At 44.5% G+C, this 19,972-nt stretch overlaps 1 protein-coding gene across 2 annotated transcripts in view; it reads left to right on the top strand.

The window, feature by feature from the left end:
- The window catches only part of map3k22 (mitogen-activated protein kinase kinase kinase 22), a 134,482-nt gene that overhangs the window by 34,221 nt on the left and 80,289 nt on the right, over positions 1–19,972 (top strand). The window contains exons 1-2 of one of the 2 annotated variants that reach the window (XM_067978758.1): positions 19,276–19,360; positions 19,493–19,587. In XM_067978758.1, coding sequence (XP_067834859.1) covers positions 19,303–19,360; positions 19,493–19,587 — 153 coding nt within the window. In that variant the 5' untranslated portion in view covers positions 19,276–19,302. Of the gene's footprint in view, positions 1–19,275; positions 19,361–19,492; positions 19,588–19,972 lie in introns of those variants that run through there. The other variant, XM_067978759.1, reaches the window with a different exon arrangement.

Genomic DNA, 19,972 nt, shown 5'->3' with positions numbered 1-19,972 from the left:
TGCTAAATTTGGAAGCATTACCTGAGGACTTGACAATTGGAAAGTGGTTAACATAATTCAATTATTTAAGAAAGGATCAAGAGACAGATCTGGAAATGATATACCAGTAAGTTTAAAGCCCATCATGGGGCAAGTCTTTGAAATGGTTTTGAGATGTAGTTGGTGAAGACATGGAAAAGCATAACTTGTTGAAGGACAGTTGGCATGGATTGGGGAAAAGAAGTTCATGTTTGACAAAGTGGGATTTTTTTGAAGACATACCTGAAAATATATAAGTGTTAGCAGACTACCTGATGAGCCGTCCTCATGACCTGTCCATATAAAAGCACATTCCAAGGGAAGTCACTGGATAATGATCAGGAGTGGGACTTATAGCAGCCAATTTTCCCTCTCCCTAGCTCATGAGCATAGAGACCAAGTGCTTCTTCTGCTGTCTCGACTGAGATTAGCTAACTTGTCAGGGACCAGGGTCTGAATTGGGGCCTTCTTGATCTGGAAGGCTCAGTGCCATACTGGGAAATTGAATTTATAAGCTGAACTAGTGGGCTAAGCAATTTAGAGCAGGACTCCAAAGATCTGAATCTGCATAGCTTGCAAACTAGGGGGCTGATTTCTGCAGAGCCATCACTCCGCACTGTCAGATCCCACTTTCAGTTCTGACTCCTCTGGCACAGTGAGCGTAATGAGTGAAGAAGTGCCACTACATAAATGAGATTGCAAAGAAGGGTTAGGGGTAGCAGGTAACAATCAACATCTAAAACAGATGATCTGGTCATTTATTTCATTGCAGTTTGTGGACCTTGCTGTGCGAATTGGCTGCCGCGTTTCCTACATTACAACAGTGACTGAACTTCAAAAGTACTTCATCGGTTGTAACGCAATTTTGGGACGTCCTGAGGTCATGAAAGGCATTAAATAATTGCAAATCTTTCTTTTGTTTTCATTGCAAAATAGTCCTTGGGATCAAATAGATAGTATTTACTGCCAAAGCCAACTCTCCCCACAGAGTATACACCACCTTCTTGGTGGGATTATATTCTGCTGTTGCACTGGGTATCTGACTCTTCCCCAGCTACTTTCCATGTCCCCATCTCCCTATTCGTTAATCATTTAAGGCCCATTTGGGGCCTAAATTCTGCTTCTTGCATAATTCCCCCTCCCTTGGCAAAACTGAGGTTTTGCAGGCTGGATTTAGACAACCCGCATGCCTCTATATTTAATTTAACTGACCCCACAATTTACGGTGGATTCAGTGCCATAACCTGGTGGCGGATGGATGATCTGCTCTGCTTCACCTCTGGTGGCACAAGCGTGCCATTGGAATTTTGGGGCCCTGCAGTCTATCCATCACTGCATCAAGACCCAGGTGGATGGTAAGATGGGGATTATTGAGGTTCATTATGGGTAGATGGGCTGAATGGTCTTCAACTGCAAATAAAAAGGAAAAAAAAACTGGACATGGTATTCTGGATGAGGCCTAACCAAGGAGTATTTGTTCAACAATCTGAAGTAAAGCATGGCTCCCTAAATTGGATGTGAAAGGGTTTTTTGTTCCAGCACTTCAGCTAATATTCTCAATCAATTTAATGTAATGGTAGGTTTCAAAATGGGCAATACAACAGATTTGTAACAGTGCTACAGAATTTTTGGAGGTTACAAATTGACTACTTTGGCCATAATCCACTTTGGTCATGAAAGGTACTATATAAATGCAAGTCATTTTTTACTTCGTCAGTAGAATTCATATCTGAAATCTCAAGGGTGAATATATTTGGCATTTGTGAATTATTCAATTGTGCTCGTAGAATAGCAAGTGTGGACTGGAAATAGTTTAATTAGGATGGTACCAGAAGAAGGCAATGATTGAGGCCTGGGATGGTGATTCAGCCCTGAGACGATTACCAATGGTGACTGAGGCCTAGGACGATGTTGCAGGACCCTGGCTGAGAAATGGGATGGTGGCTGACTCCAAGGCCTGGGATGGTAACCAATTCTGAGCCTTAGGACAGTGCCTGAGGCCTAAGATGGTGACTGAGGCCTGGATGATGATGATCAGTGCTGACCGAGGCCAACAAGAGCAGCAGTTCATAGAATCATAGAAAGTTACGGCACAGAAGGTGGCCATTCGGCCCATCGTGTCTGTGCCAGCCGAAAAAGAGCTATCCAGCCTATTCCCACTTTCCAGCTCTTGGTCTATAGCCTTGTAGGTTACGGCACGTCAAGCCATATCCAAGTACTTTTTAAATGAGTTGAGGGTTTCTGCCTCTACCACCCTTTCAGGCAGAGAGTTCCAGACCCCCACCACCCTCTGGGTGAAAAAAAAATCTCCTCAGCTCCCCTCTAAACCTTCTACCAATTACTTTAAATCTATGCCCCCTGGTTATTGACCCCTCTGCTAAGGGAAGTAGGTCCTCCCTATCCACTCTATCTAGGCTCCTCATAATTTTATACACCTCAATTAAATCATCCTTCAGTCTCCTTTGTTCCAATGAAAACAGCCCCAACCTATCCAATCTTTCCTCATAGCTAAATTTCACCAGTCCTGGCAACATCCTTGTAAATTTCCTCTGTACCCTCTCTAGTGCAATCTTTCCTGTAATGTGGTGACCAGAACCCTATGCAGTGCTCAAGCTGAGGCCTAACTAGTGTTTTATACAATTCTAGCATAACCTCCCTGCTCTTATATTCTATGCCTGAGCTAATAAAGGAAAGTATCCTGTATGCCTTTTTAACCACCTTATCTACCTGATCTGCTACCTTCAGGTTCCACCGACTAGAAAATACTTTACGAGATGTTGTACCTAATTGTGTCTCTTCTTGCTCAAAGCTCCCGTCACAGTCTCCCTCCAAATGCCACATAAGAAATCAAACACTTATTGATGAGATTGAGCGTGGAATAAATTATTGCTGAGGAACATGGGACATCATGGCCAGAGTTTGCTTGAACTCTGTGTGAGAATATGTTGATTTGTTTGATTCCAGCAAAATGAACGTGCCATTCATTCCAGAGGTCATGATTTCCGAAAACAAACGAGCAAAAACACACCCTGCACACTGTTTGATGTTAATTTCATTAACTTATGACACATAGATTGGAGTACTTTCCTTTTTTTCCACAGTAGTCTATTTATTCAAGAGTGAATGTGAACACATCCTGCATGACCAATGATGGAAGCCAAAATCTTTGTTTTATCAACAACAGAACGGGAAGTGGGAGCCATGTCAAAAGATAGCAACCTCCAAAGGGTTGGGGGTAGGGACAGTAATGGAAAATCTTTTAGATGAAATTTATATCCCTCTGTCACAATTAATTAAACCTCAAAAACTACAGCCAGATAATTCACTTCTTTGCTTTTCCTTTTCCTGCTTTAGTTTTTTAAAAATTCTCTTACTTTAATACTTGTCACATCTCATACATTTGCAAGTTTCACGCATTTTGTTTTAAAGATGTTACTTCTACCAGGAATTTCAGCTCATAAACTAGAGAGTGCTGAATTGTTGGCTGTGCCCTACTTTGAATAAGATGTGAAACTGAGGTTTCATCTGCATGTCCTAATTGGATGTTAAAAGATTTGAAGAAGAGCTGGGAGTTCTCCTACAGTCCTGGTTAACATTCCTCCCTCAGCCAATGGCACGTAGAAACAGATTAACTGGTCATTGGTGTTTATGGGATCTTGCTGTGCCCATAATGGTTGCCGTGTTTGCCTACATAGCAAGAGGTACTGCAGTTCAGTCATCCATCATGTGAAATACTATAGGACGTTTCTGAGAGATGCGATAAGGTGAATATATTAAAAGGCGAGTATGCACACTTTCTGTCAACTTTTTTCATCATAAATTCCTATGTACACCTGTATAATGGAACTACTTATATAACCTTGTCACGCCGTAATTACACTCTACCATCAGTGGAAGAACTGCAGTGCCAAGCTGGCAGGAGGGTACAATTACAGCAGGATAAGTTTACATTGTTTCCATTATTAATGTGGACATAAGAAGTTATAATGGAAATATAAAAATAAGGACAGAAAGTGCGACTTTAAAATAGGGACTTAATTATGTCTTTGTACCCTGGCCCAAATATCCCTCTCCCTCTAACCCCACTCAAGCAGTACTACAGACTACACTTGGCCATGGCTTCCTGCTTGCAAGGCCACAGGACAACGCCTGGTATAGATGAAAAAGAAGATTGAGGGGTGATCTGATCGAAGTGTTTAAAATGTTAAAAGGATTCGATAAGATAGATACAGAGAAACTATTTCCTATGGTGGGGGAATCCAGAATGAGGGGACACAATCTTAAAATTAGAGCCAGGTCATTTAGGAGGGAAATCAGGAAGCACTTTTTCTTAAAAAGGGTAGTGGAAATCTGGAATTCTCTTCCCCCAAAAGGCTATGGATGGTGGATCAATTGGAATTTTCAAGACTGAGATCAATAGATTTTTGTTTGGTAAGGGTATCAAGGGATATGGAGCAAAGGTAGGAAAATAGAGTTGAGGTACAGATCATCCATGATTGAATTGACTGGCAGATAGGGTTGCCAACTTCCAGGATTGTCCTGTAGTCTCCAAGAATTAAAGATTAATTTCCAAAACACTGCTAAGAGTAACCTGGGAGAAAATTCATAGGGGCATTAAAATAAATGGTCCTTTTTTTCACTTTCTTTGAACATGTTTATTTATTAGTTATGAAAAATATTGGCGATGAGAATGAAGGCTGTTTGACTGACAGTCAAGATTCATTGAATTGGGTAATGAACTTCCAATTGGCATGGGAAGACTGTGCGCTGTGAGAATGGACATGTCGGGCAATCAATGGAAATCTGGAATTCTCTCCCCCAAAAGGCTGTGGATGGTGGATCAATTGGAGTTTTCAAAGGACTGTGGGGATGGGGTGCTTGGAGGCAGGAGATCGTGTGATAAAACATTCCTGGAATACGTCCAAGCAGAGTTGGCAACCTTATTGGCAGCGCAGGCTCGAGGGGCTGAATGGCCTACTCCTGTTCCTATGAAAATCTTTCCTCATTTCTTTGTCAATTCCCCAAAACAATCTCCCTGCTGAGGTGCATATGGTATTCTTGACTATGAGGTTATGTCCTGTAATGATTAAAGCAATTTGGCCTGTTTTTTGTCAAATTAATAATTACCTGCATTTTTTCCTGCTGAAGTGTTCCCAGCAACTGGTGCCACAACAACATTTTAAGAATAACTTATTATGTAGTTCTGAGAGAGGTAATGGTATGTTAGCTATGTGGGTTCTACTTTATGCAGCACAGTCTGACGCCTGTACCCAGCATCAATTGATTGAATCAGCTGGGCTGCTTTTGGGAAGTGGAAATTTGTTGCCTTTAAGAAAATTAAAATTCATTCCTGCCTGAACTATTTGTATAGATTAACAACTTGCATTTCTATAGCATCTTCAACCTAGCGAAACACCCCTAAAATATTTCACAAAAGTGAAGGTTGGGGAGGGGAAACAATCACAGCCGAAGTTACAGGAGAGTTAAAACAGGTCTTGGTCGAGGAAGCTTTTGAAGTGAATGAGAGAAGTAGCAAGCCGCACAAGTTTAGGGAGAGAATCCCAGAGTGCATGTGAATCAAAACGAAAACTGCTGGGAATGGGCAACTGGGTCAGTCACCACCTGAAAGAGAAAACACAGGTTATGTTTTAGGAACATTGGTCTTTGATCAAAGCCCCTCTAGTTCGCCTTCTACCATCCTGGTAGTTGCATGGAGTTTTTTTTATTTGTTCATGGGATGTGGGTGTCACTGGCGAGGCCAGCATTTATTGCCCATCCCTAATTGCCCTTGAGAAGGTGGTGGTGAGCCGCCTTCTTGAACCGCTGCAGTCCGTGGGGTGAAGGTTCTCCCACAGTGCTGTCAGGAAGGGAGTACCAGGATTTTGACCCAGCGACGAGGAAGGAACGCGATATATTTCCAAGTCGGGATGGTGTGTGACTTGGAGGGGAAGGTGCAGGTGGTGTTGTTCCCATGTGCCTGCTGCTCTTGTCCTTCTAGGTGGTAGAGGTCGCGGGTTTGGGAGGTGCTGTCGAAGCAGCCTTGGCGAGTTGCTGCAGTGCATCCTGTGGATGGTACACACTGCAGCCACTGTGCGCTGGTGGTGAAGGGAGTGAATGTTTAGGGTGGTGGATGTGGTGCCAATCAAGTGGGCTGCTTTGTCCTGGATGGTGTTGAGCTTCTTGAGTGTTGTTGGAGCTGCACTCATCCAAGCAAGTGGAGAGTATTCCTTCACATTCCTGTCTTGAGCCTTGTAGATGGTAGAAAGGCTTTGGGGAGTCAGGAGGTGAGTCACTCGCCGGAGAATGCCCAGCCTCTGACCTGCTCTTGTAGCCACAGTATTTATATGGCTGGTCCAATTAAGTTTCTGGTCAATGTTGACCCCCAGGATGTTGATGGTGGGGGATTCGGCGATGATAATGCCATTGAATGTCAAGGGGAGATGGTTAGACTCTCTCTTGTTGGAGATGGTCATTGCCTGGTGCGAATGTTACTTGCCACTTAATGAGCCCAAGCCTGGATGTTGTCCAGGTCTTGCTGCATGCAGGCTCAGACTGCTTCATTATTTGAGGGGTTGCGAATGGAACTGAACACTGTGCAATTATCAGCGAACATCCCCATTTCTGACCTTATGATGGAGGGAAGATCATTGATAAAGCAGCTGAAGATGGTTGGGCAAAGGACACTGCTCTGAGGAACTCCTGCAGCAATGTCCTGGGGCTGAGATGATTGGCCTCCAACAACCACTACCATCTTCCTTTGTGCTAGGTATGACTCCAGCCACTGGAGAGTTTTCCTGCTGATTCCCATTGACTTCAATTTTACTAGGGCTCCTTGGTGCCACACTCGGTCAAATGCTGCCTTGATGTCAAGGGCAGTCACTCTCACCTCACCTCTGGAATTCAGCTCCTTTGTCCATGTTTGGACCAAGGCTGTAATGAGGTCTGGAGCCGAGTGGTCCTGGCGGAACCCAAACTGAGTATCGGTGAGCAGGTTATTGGTGAGTAAGTGCCGCTTGATAGCACTGTTGACGACACCTTCCATCACTTTGCTGATGATAGAGATTAATTGCCATGATCACCTTTAACTCAATCAGTTAGTCTACAACAGAGCCAGACATGACGCGAGGAAAACCCGACATGTGGTGGAAAGCTTTGGGAACCTTATGTCTAAAGCCACCTGTTCCTCCCAAGCATGCTACACTTGCCACATATCATGTCTCAAATTACTCAAATTATTATTTTCTGAAAGAAATCTTTCTAATTTTGGTCTAAGATTGGCAAGCAAAACCGTAATTGAACAGTGGGTGGCCTTTAAAGAGGAGATGGTTCGGATACAGTCCAGGCACATTCCCACAAGGCAGAAAGGTAGGGCAAATAAAACCAGAGCTCCCTGGATGACAAAAGAAATAGTGAGTAAGATGAAACAGAAAAAAAGGGGCGTATGACGGATGCCAGGTTGATAACACAAGTGAGAACCAGGCAGAATAGGAACATGGGAACATAGGAATATAGGAACAGGAGAGGGCCATTCAGCCCCTCGAGCCTGCTCCACCATTTGATAAGATCATGGCTGATCTGTGATCTAACTCCATATACCTGCCTTTGGCCCATATCCCTTAATACCTTTGGTTGGCAAAAAGCTATCTATCTCAGATTTAAATTTAGCAATTGAGCTAGCATCAATTACCATTTGCGGAAGAGAGTTCCAAACTTCTACCACCCTTTGTGTGTAGAAATGTTTTCTAATCTCACTCCTGAAAGGTCTGGCTCTAATTTTTAGACTGTGCACTCTAGTCCGAGAATCCCCAACCAGCGGAAATAGTTTCTCTCTATCCACCTCATCTTTTCCCCTTAATATCTTATAAATTTCGATCATATCGCCCCTTAACCTTCTAAACTCCAGAGAATACAGCCCCAGTTTGTGTAGTCTCTCCTCATAACTTAATCCTTGAAGTCCAGGTATCATTCTAGTAAACCTACGCTGCACTCCCTCCAAGGCCAATATGTCCTTCCGAAGGTGCGGTGCCCAGAACTGCTCACAGCACTCCAGGTGCGGTCTAACCAGGGTTTTGTATAGCTGCAGCATAACTTCTGCCCCCTTGTACTCTAGTCCTCTAGATATAAAGGCCAGCATTCCATTAGCCTTATTGATTATTTTCTGCACCTGTTCATGACACTTCAATGATCTATGTACCTGAACCCCTAAGTCCCTTTGGACATCTACTGTTTTTAACTTATTACCATTTAGAAATTACCCTGTTCTCCTTTTTTGATCTAAAGTGGATGACCTCACATTTGCCTATTTGAATTCCATTTGCCACAGTTTTGCCCATTCACCAAATCTATCAATATCGCTTTGTAATTTTATGTTTTCATCTACACTGCTTACAATGCCACCAATCTTTGTGTCATTGGCAAACTTAGATATGAGAATTTCTATGCCTTCATCTAAGTCGTTAATAAATATCGTGAATAATTGAGGCCCCAAGACACATCCTGCCAATGTGAGTACCTACCCATTATCCCTACTCTCTGTCGCCTTTCGCTCAGCCAACTTCCTAACCAAGTCCGTACTTTTCCCTCGATTCCATGGGCTTCTGTCTTAGCTAACAGTCTCTTATGTGGGACCTTATCAAATGCCTTTTGGAAGTCCATATAAATAACATCCATTGACATTCCCCTGTCCACTACTTTAGTCACCTCTTCAAAAAATTCAATCAGGTTTGTCAGGCATGACCTACCTTTCACAAATCCATGCTGGCTCTCTCTGATTAACTGAAAATTCTCAAGGTGTTCAGTCACCCTATCCTTAATTATAGACTCCAGCATTTTCCCCACAACAGATGTTAGGCTAACTGGTCTATAATTCCCTGGTTTCCCTCTCTCTCCTTTCTTAAAAAGCAGAGTGACATGTACAATTTTCCAATCTAGAGGGACAGCTCCTGAATCTAGATAACTTTGAAAGATTATAGTTAGGGCATCTGCAATGTGCTCACCTACTTTCTTTAAAACCCTGGGATGGAAACCATCTGGTCCTGGGGATTTTTCACTCTATATAGAAAGTTCGAAGGGGAAGTGAAAAAGGAAATAAAAGGGGCAAAGAGTGAGTATGAGAATAGACGGGCGGCCAACATAAAAGGGAATCCAAAAATTTTCTACAGGCATGTAAACGGTAAATGGGTAATAGAAGGGGTGGGGCTGATTAGGGACCATAAAGGAGTTCATGGAGGCAGAGGGGATGGCTGATGTACTAAATGAGTACTTTGCATCTGTCTTTACCAAGGAAGAAGATTCTGCCACAGTCTCAGTAAAGGAAGATATAGTTGAGATACTGGATGGGCTAAAAATTGATAAAGAAGAGGTACTTGAAATGCTGGCTGTACTTAGAGTAGATAAGTCACCCAGTCCGGATGGGATGCATCCTCGGTTGCTGAGGGCAGTAGAGTGGAAATTGTGGAGGTACTTAGGAACATAAGAACATAGGAACAGGAGTAGGCCATTCAGCCCCTCATGCCTGCTCTGCCATTTGATAAGATCATGGCTGATCTGTGATACTTGCCATAATCTTCCAAACATCTGTACATACGGGGGTGGTGCCAGAGGATTGGGGAATTGCAAATGTTACACCCTTGTTCAAAAAAGGGTGTAAGGATAAACCCAGCAGCTATAGGCCAGTCAATTTAACCTCCGTGGTGGGGAAACGTCTAGAAATGATAATCCGGGATAGAATTAACAGCCAGTTGGACGAGTGTGGATTGATTAGGGAAAGCCAGCACGGATTTGTTAACGGCAAATCCTGTTTAACTAACCTGATGGAGTTTTTTGATGAGGTAACAGAGAGGGTAGATGAGGCAATGCAGTTGATGTGGTGTATATGGACTTTCAAAAGGTGTTTGATAAAGAGCCGCATGGAAGGCTTATCGTCAAGATTGCGGCCCATGGAATAAAGGAGGCAGTGGCAACATGGATACAGAATTGGCTAAGTGACAGGAAACAGAGAGTAGTGGTGAACGGTTGTTTTTTGGACTGGAGGGAGGTGTACAGTGGTGTTCCCCAGGGGTCAGTGCTGGGACCTCTGCTTTTCTTGATATATATTAATGACTTGGACTTGGGTGTACAGGGCACAATTTCAAAATTTGCAGATGACACAAAACTTCGAAGGGTAGTAAACAGTGAGGAGGATAGTGATAGACTTCAAGAGGATATAGACAGGCTGGTGGCACGGGTGGACACATGGAAGATGAAATTTAACGCAGAAAAATGCGAAGTGATACATATCGGTAGGAAGAATGAGGAGAGGCAGAATAAACTAGAGGGCACAACTCTGTAAGGGGTACAGGAACAGAGAGATCTCGGGGTACATGTGCACAAATCGTTGGAGGTGGCAGGGCAGGTTGAGAAAGCAGTTAAAAAAGCATACGGGATCCTGGGCTTTTTCAATAGAGGCATAGAGTACAGAAGTATGGAAGTCATGATGAACCTTTATAAAACTCTGGTTCGGCCACAACTGGAGCATTTTGTCCAGTTCTGGGCACTGCACTCTAGGAAAAATGTGGAGGCCTTAGAGAGGGTGCAGAAGATATTTACTGGAATGATTCCAGGGATGAGGGACTTTAGTTACATGGATAGACCGGAGAAGGTGAGGTTGTTCTCCTTAGAACATAGACAGTTGCGAGGAGATTTGATAGAGGTATTCAAAATCATGAAGGATCCAGACAGTGTCAATAGAGAGAAACTGTTTCCATTGGCAGAAGTGTCAAGGACCAGAGGACATAGATTTAAGGTGACATGAGGAAAAGCTTTTTTACACAGTGAGTGGTTAGGATCTGGAATGCACTGCCTGAGGGGGAGGTGGAGGCAGATTCAATCATGGCCTTCAAAAGGGAACTGGATAAGTACTTGAAAGGAAAAAAATTACAGGGCTACGGGGGAAAGGGCGGGGGAGTAGGACTAGCTAGATTGCTCTTGCATAGAGCCGGCGTGGACTCGATGGGCCGAATGGCCTCCTTCCATACTGTAACCTTTCTATGATTCTATGACTATTTGCATTTTGGGTAGGATGTTTCATTAAACCTATTTATTCATCCACAAACTTTATCCTATGGAAAGATAAAACTTGAATTTATATGCCTCGATTTTAAAATTCTCATTCTTGTGTTCAAATCCCTCCATGGCCTCGCCCCTCCCTAACTCTGTAACCTCCTCCAGCTGAACAACCCCCCCGAGATCTCTGCACTCCACCAATTCTGGACTCTTGCGCATCCCCAATTTTCATCGCCCCACCATTGGCGGCGTGTCTTCAGCTGCCTAGGATTTAAGTTCTGAAATTCCCTTCCTGAACCACTCCACCTCTCTATTTCTCTCTCCTCCTTTAAGTTGCTCTTTAAAACCTACCTCTTTGACAAGCTTTTGTTTATCTGTTCTAGTATCTCTTTACGTGACTTGGTGTTAATTTTGTCTGATAACGCTCCTGTGAAGCACCTTGGACTTTTTCACTACGTTAAAGGCGCTATATGAATCGATCTTGTGATGTCCTTGGGAAATACCAAAGCACTTCACAACAAATGAATTGACTTTGAAGTGCAGCAATAATTGTTATGTAGGCAAATATAGTAACCAGTTTGCATACAGCAAGATCTCCCAATGAATGACCCGTCACACTACCTTTTTGTGGTGTTGGTTCAGGGTTGAATGTTCAACAGAACAGCAGTCAGATGCTCCTTGTTTCCAGCGTGTTCCGTTTTATTTGTGGCTGCTGCCAATGCTAAAAAGACACTGGGATCATTGATGGAATCTTCTTCCCACTGCTGCCTCCAATTCTTCTCACTCTCACTTTTGTTGTTTTTAGCACACCACCATCATAACAGTTTTGTTAACCGCTCATATCCAACCCCATGTCCTCTCCATCATCCATCCTTTGTCACTTCCAGACTAGGCCGTTCCAGTGCTGTCCTGGCCAGCCTGTATCCTAGCTCACACCAAGTCCTGTTCACCCATCGCAAGTGTGCTCGCTGACCTACATTGGCTCCCAGTCCAGCAGCTCCTCGATTTTAAAAATTCTCATTCTCGTGTTCAAATCCCCCATGGCTTCATTCTGCCCTATCTCTGTAACCTCCTCAAGCCCTACAACAGTCCGAGAACTCTGAGTTCCTCTAACTCTGGCCACTTGTGCCGCTTAGGCACTGGAATTCTCTCCCTAAACCTCTCTGCCTCTCCACCTTGCTCTCCTTTAAGACGCTCCTTAAACCCTACCACCTGTCCTAATGTCTCCCTCTTTGGTTTGGTGTCAATTATCGTCTCTTGTGAAGCGCCTTGGAACATGTTACTATGTTAAAGCTGCCATATAAATGCAAGTTGTTATTGTTGCTTGCCTACTTTTCTTGGTACAGTTTTCTCTTAATTTCCTTTGATAAATAATGGAGAGAAACCATTTAGTCTATGGGAAAAGTCCAGACTTAATCTGTGGATAGTGACTAAGTAAAAGGGACTTTCCTTCCTATTTTTGAAATGTAGAGGGTTGGGTGAGTAATGCATCCAACTGTGAACTTGGCGTGGGTTTGGTACAGTGTGCTTGTGCAATGCCAGATTTTCCACACTGTTCCAGTATTAGTACTGCAGCAGAACTCCTGTTAACTGTGAAAATAAATATTTACCTACATGTTGCGCCTTTCATATCTTTAGGATGTCTGAAAATGCTTCACAGCCAGTGAATTACTTCTGAAGTGTAGTCACTGTTAATTTGTAGGCAAACATGGCAGCCAAATTGTGCACAGCTTAATCCCATCGACATCAATGAGATAAATGACCAGTTAATCTGTTTTGATTGTGTTGGCTGAGAGATGAATGTTGGTCAAGCCACAGGGAGAATTCCACTGCTCTTTGAAAAAATGCTTGGGATCTATATGTCCACTGAACAAGCAAATGGAGTCTCAGTTTAATGTCTTATCTGAAAAATGGCAGTATAGCACTCCCTCAGTACTGCACTCATGTATCTGCCTTGAGTATGTGCTCAAGTAACATTTGCAGCAGACAAGTGCCAGGCAATGACCATCTCCAACAGGAGAGAGTCTAACCATCTTCCCTTGACATTCAATGGCATTACCATCGCCGAATCCCCCACCATCAACATCCTGGGGGTCACCATTGACCAGGAACTTAATTGGACCAGCCACATAAATACTGTGGCTACAAGAGCAGGTCAGATGCGAGTGACTCATCTCCTGACTCCCCAAAGCCTTTCCACCATCTACAAGGCACAAGTCAGGAGTGTGATGGAATACTCTCCACTTGCCTGGATGAGTGCAGCTCCAACAACACTCAAGAAGCTCGACACCATCCAGGACAAAGCAACCCACTTGATTGGCACCCCATCCACCACCCTAAATATTCACTCCCTTCACCATCGGCGCACCGTGGCTGCAGGATGTACCACCTACAGGATGCACTGCAACAACGCGCCAAGGCTTCTTCGACAGCACCTCCCAAACCTGTGACCTCTACCACCTAGAAGGACAAGGGCAGCAGGCACATGGGAACAACACCACCTGCATGTTCCCCTCCAAGTCACACACCACCCCGACTTGGAAATATATCGCCGTTCCGTCGTCGTCGCTGGGTCAATATCCTGGAACTCCCTACCTGACTGCACTGTGGGAGAACCTTCACCACACGGACTGCAGTGGTTCAAGAAGGCGACTCATCACCACCTTCTGAAGGGCAATTAGGGATGGGCAATAAATGCCAGCCTTGCCAGCGATACCTACATCCCATGAACGAATAAAAAAAAGTCTTGGAGCAGCTTGACCCACAACCTGAGAGGCTACCGACTGAGCCAAGCTGAGGCTTCTACGACCTTGAGCATGAAAATAAATTTAAAGAAAAATTGTGAAACAACATCTTTCCAGATACAGCAAAGCATATCAAAGAAAGAGAATGTAGCATTCAAGCTCCTCCAGTGGGTCAACAGGGAAATGGCACTGAGCCATGCAAACCAGAAAGGTTTCAGGTTCGATCACCCAGTCCTGGACTAGGGAGGGGAAAATTTAGCCAGTGTTCCTGCTCCCATCACCATCCCCTTCTAGTAAGTGTGTGTGTGTGTGGACAGCGGTTTAAGGACAGGGCCAGGAATAGTTGTGATTTTTTTTCTCCCTCCTTCCCCCCCACCTTTTGAATAGCTTTCTGACACTCACCATCAAAACTGCTGAAAAATGGCCACTTGGAAGAGATACCAGAGGGTGGACAGTGGTTGCAGAACCAAAACCGAGCAAAGGGTCATTGCTTTCAGGAGAAGGGGAATTGGAGTGGGGAGGTAGCAGAAATCCAGGAAAATTTGAGGTGCTATTCAGGTGATAAACCATAACGGATTTATGACTTATATTTTGAAATTTTTATGCTCAAATTTTTTTCAGCCGCAACACTGCCACTAAAAAGTAGCCGCTTGCTTTTCCCAGAGTTTTGTGAATGTGTGACATGGTGCAGGAGGAAGGGAACAATGAGAGTGGTGAGTAGCTCCACAGTTTAGAGGAACTGGGGAAGGAAGGGTTAGAGTAGGAGATGGCGCGATGACTTTTGATTTCAACACAGGAGGGCCTAGGGAGGGGAAACAATGTGTCGGAGAGAGGAGTTCAGAGGAGGAATGTTCATTATAGTATTGATAAAGATGGAGAGTGAGTGAGGTACAGTGATGAAACATAATAACAGTAATCCAAAATGCTTCCTTCTCCATTTGCAAAATGTACAAGCTGAAATTAAAACTGGTGTTTGTCACCCCTCGTGGGATCTAAGAGCTGGCGAGAGCTGTGGATGAAATCATTTCCCTTTGTATTATACGTAATCTACTTGCATTTGGAATGATTTGTCTTTTAAACGAAAGTTCTAAAAATATAATTGTTGCTGCTGTTTCCAACAACAACCTGAATTTTCTACAGCAGTCTTCACGCGCACGAGGATGTCTCAAAAGCACTATTCATTAAGGAGTATGTGCAGAACAAGAGGGAAAATGGGTAGGATTAGAGCGGGAGGGTTGAAAACATAGAAGCATTGAGGAGGCTCTTGGAAGCAAGTGGCGATATAGAGGAAACTAGGGAGGGAGTTCCAGAAGACAGGAGCATAGTTGCTGATGGCCCTCTCCACCTCTTCACTTCCCCCTCCTCCTTTGCATCTCTGACAAAGTGTTTGGTCACCCTTCCTAATTTTTCCTTCTTTGGCATGGCATTCATTTTTTCTTATCTCGGTGAAACGCTTTGGAACATTCTTCTGTGTTAAATATGTTAATTAATGCAAGCTGTTGTTGAATGAGAAGGGGAATAAGAAATAGCCTGGTGCTTGAGGTGCAGATGTTGTGTGCAGACATGTAAGGCAGATGAGGGCCACTAAGAAAGGATTGGGTGAGGCGATTGAGAGATGTGAAAATGAGGATGGGAATATCAAAGTCAACTGGCTGGAGCACAGGGAGCCAGGGGGGCTCGGAAGGGACAGGATGACTAGAGTGCAGGAATTTGAGGATAAGGACATGGGCTACAGTGGTTTGAAAGCGGGTTGCAACTTTTTGGCTGGCTAATTAGTATTTGAAATGCAGTAGAACCTCAATTATTTGTCGTAAAGGAGAGCTCTCCCTTTGTTTGGGTGGAGAATGGAAATTGGTGGATGATCTCCAAATTTGTATTGAGCGTTCAGCCCCCTCCTCCTCCCCCCCCCAACCCTTCCTTCATTCATCTCCAGCAGGAGACAACCATAGCAGCAACATATGGAGAAACGTTCCAAGGCGCTTCACAGTGCAATCAGACAAAAATGGACGTTGAGCTGCCAAAATTTGTGGCGCTACTTATTTGACCTCCACCAAATGTCCTTTTCGAAACAGTGTTGCGCGCGATGTTGCTGCGGTGTGGTTGCAGTAACATCAGTTCGAACACGAGTCACGGCATCGCTTGCTTTAGTTCTTTTACCTTGTGCGATACATGCTAAGAGAACACAGCAAGAAATCAGCCTTTACCACAGGAACGTTTTTTTTTTGTTAATGGCGATAATCAATTTACTTCTTTTATATCCTAGCACTCTCACATGCCTGTGCATGAGGCTCCAAAATTCAAGCCCACATCTTCTCTGAGTTTTTTTTCCTTCCACAATTAATAGGTCTCCTTTAATTTTGTGTGCGAATTTCGTTGACACTTTACTGCGGCCTTGCCTACTCTAAAATTCGCTTTCACGTTCTTCCGCCTTTATGTTTGCTCTGCTTTGATCACTGTTCCTAGGGGGCACAGGGCCGGGGAGTGGGACTAGCTGGATTGCTCTTGCAGAGAGCCGGCACGGACTCGATGGGCCGAATGTCCTCCTTCCGTGCTGTAACCTTTCTATGATTCTATATTAGGAGGGCTGATGTAAATGGTGGGCTGAAGGGAGGGAGAGATGCCTAAAAGGCCAGAGCCAGAGGAAATGGAGAGATCTGGGGGAGTTGTAGGGCTGAATGGGGTTACATAGGTAGGTAGAGGTAAGTCTTGCCTACATAAAGTCGGGGGGAGTGGAGTGGAAGGGGGGGGGTGCGGCGGTGAAAATAACGGGATCGATCAACCTGGCCCCATTCCTGCCCGTTTAAAATTCTACAAAAACAAATCTGGCCATCGGCGAGGCACTTGCAAAAGGCAGTCGGGAGCCTATTTAACATTCAAGGGTCCTGGCCCGATGACATAATCGGCATGGCGACTTAAATTTAATAGTGAGTCAGGGGAGGCCCGCGCTGTGGGATTCCTGGCAGCAGATCCGAGGTGAGAGGGACCGACTGCCTAAAGTAAGTATACAATCTGCTCTTTTTAGCACTTCTTGTGGGCTAGGAGGAGCAGGAATGCTCTTCCCCAGGCTTCACAAGACAGCCTTTGGTCTGCCCCAGCCCCGATCATGGCCCAGAGCCTTCAGCCTCTGTTGACTGCCAGGGACCAGCCCCTCTGGCTGTGGCATCCACATGTTTGTGCTTCTGCCCGTTGGCCAGGCTACCAATTTGGCCGGTTGTCGGGTGGGAGTCAGCAGAAGATTATTTGAATAAGGCTTTGACATTAAGATTTGTAAACAATTTTACAACACCAAGTTATAGTCCAGCAATTTTATTTTAAATTCACAAGCTTTCGGAGATTTTCTCCTTCCTCAGGCAAATGTTTCAAGATCTCCTTGAAGCCTACGCATTTATACATATTGAACAATAATACATGGTGTTTACAGACTGCCCCTGCAACTGCCCGTTGCCAAGGCAATCACCGTGTTCAGACAGAGAGGTGTTACCTGCAGAACCTCCGAATACACATTCAATAAAAAAACAAACAGGGAAAAAAAACAGAGAAAAAAAAACACAGAGAGAGGCAGAAACATCCGGAAGGCAGAGAGAGCCAGCAAATGACCCATTATATTAAAAACAGATAACATTTGTTCGCTGGTGGGGTAACGTGTAGCGTGACATGAACCCAAGATCCCGGTTGAGGCCGTCCTCATGGGTGCGGAACTTGGCTATCAATTTCTGCTCGACGATTTTGCGTTGTCGTGTGTCTCGAAGGCCGCCTTGGAGTACGCTTACCCGAAGGTCGGTGGATGAATGTCCATGACTGCTGAAGTGTTCCCCGACTGGGAGGGAACCCTCCTGTTTGGCGATTGTTGCGCGGTGTCCGTTCATCCATAAAATCGCATAGACCTCCTCAGGAGACTAACACGGGACGCAACCAACAGAGTACCCTTTGTCGTCCAGTACTTCCCCGGAGCGGAGAAACTACGCCATGTTCTCCGCAGCCTTCAACATGTCATCAATGAGGACAAACACCTCGCTATGGCCATCCCCACACCTCCACTACTCGCCTTTAAACAGCCACCCAACCTCAAACAGACCATCGTTCGCAGCAAACTACCTAGCTTTCAAGAGAACAGCGTCCACGACGCCACACAACCCTGCCACGGTAACCTCTGCAAGACATGCCAGATCATCGACACAGATACCACCATCACACGAGATGACACCACCCACCAGGTGCATGGTTCATACTCCTGTGACTCAGCCAACGTTGTCTACCTCATACGTTGCAGGAAAGGATGCCCCAGAGCATGGTACATTGGCGAGACCATGCAGACGCTGCGACAACGGATGAACGGACACCGCGCAACAATCGCCAAACAGGAGGGTTCCCTCCCAGTCGGGGAACACTTCAGCAGTCATGGACATTCATCCACCGACCTTCGGGTAAGCGTACTCCAAGGCGGCCTTCGAGACACACGACAACGCAAAATCGTCGAGCAGAAATTGATAGCCAAGTTCCGCACCCATGAGGACGGCCTCAACCGGGATCTTGGGTTCATGTCACGCTACACGTTACCCCACCAGCGAACAAATGTTATCTGTTTTTAATATAATGGGTCATTTGCTGGCTCTCTCTGCCTTCCGGATGTTTCTGCCTCTCTCTGTGTTTTTTTTTCTCTGTTTTTTTTCCCTGTTTGTTTTTTTATTGAATGTGTATTCGGAGGTTCTGCAGGTAACACCTCTCTGTCTGAACACGGTGATTGCCTTGGCAACGGGCAGTTGCAGGGGCAGTCTGTAAACACCATGTATTATTGTTCAATATGTATAAATGCGTAGGCTTCAAGGAGATCTTGAAACATTTGCCTGAGGAAGGAGAAAATCTCCGAAAGCTTGTGAATTTAAAATAAAATTGCTGGACTATAACTTGGTGTTGTAAAATTGTTTACAATTGTCAACCCCAGTCCATCACCGGCATCTCCACATCATGACATTAAGATTGGCAGTGCCTCCACGTCCCTGGCCTTGCAGGGTTCTTCCCACGCTGCTGCGCTCCCCCGCACCCTCCTTGTTTCCCCGTTAATATCAGGGCCGCTGTCTTACAGAAGAGACATTAAACCGAGGCCCTGTTTGCCCTTCCAGGTGGACGTAAAGGATCCCATGGTACTATATAAAGACGACCAGGGTCCTGGCTAATAGTTATCCCTCAAACAACATCAATAAAACAGATTATCTGGTCATTTATCTCATTGCTGTTTGTGGGACTTTGCTGTGCATAAATTGGCTGCTGTGTTTCCCGACATTGCAACAGTGACCATACTTATATAAAAAAAGTACTTAATTGACTGTGAAATGCTTTGGGGGCATCGTAAGGTCATGAAAGTTGGTAAATAAATGCAAGTTCTTTATTTCTTGTTAATTGTTAACACCTTCAGTTAACGAGAAAGCGACTTGCAAGGCACTTGCATGTTACCAACATCCTTTCTGACGGAGACCGCTTGGGGATGTCTGTTTAATTGATGACCCTCACTGCACTTCAAAATAATTTTTGTATTTTAGGAAAGAAACATTTAGGAGGTTGAACCTACTGCTTAGTTTTAATTGAGTTTGTTTAAATTCAAAAGGGTTATTCTTTTTAGCTGAATGGACAAAAATGTGTCAATAACCTTCACGTGAACTTGATATTTTTGGTTTTGTTTCATTTTCCAGATGAACAGGAAGCCCTCAATTCTATTATGAAAGATTTGGCTGCTTTGGGCAAGTGCCGAAAGTTGCTGGATTGTGACAGCAGCAAAAACAAACAGGTAAGATTTGTGTGAAAGACCAGGACGGCTTTGGTTTAAGTCAGCAAACCTTGCCAATGTTGTCACCAGGCTAATACAGTGAATTGATGCCGTTATGCTGTAGGAAAAATCACACTCAAAGCAATCTGTTTTGATGTGTAGTATGTGTCTCGTGTTGTTCTTAGTTCATCACCTCAAATTGCCCCCACCACCAGTGACAGACCAGTGATCACTAGTACTTAGTTCAAAGGCACTTTTACATTATAAAGCTGCAGCCAATGACAAATGAAAGGTTCCTTCACCATAATTTCCAGTTAGAAATATAAACTGCCTGATTTGCTTTGCTCCTGTCCTCATTGACCCCATTGGCTCCATGTCCCTAAATTCAAAATTCTGTTCCTTGTTT

Source organism: Heptranchias perlo, chromosome 3, assembly GCF_035084215.1.
Source record: "Heptranchias perlo isolate sHepPer1 chromosome 3, sHepPer1.hap1, whole genome shotgun sequence".
NCBI classification, from domain to species: domain Eukaryota; kingdom Metazoa; phylum Chordata; class Chondrichthyes; order Hexanchiformes; family Hexanchidae; genus Heptranchias; species Heptranchias perlo.
This window is presented reverse-complemented; position numbering and strand designations above follow the sequence as displayed.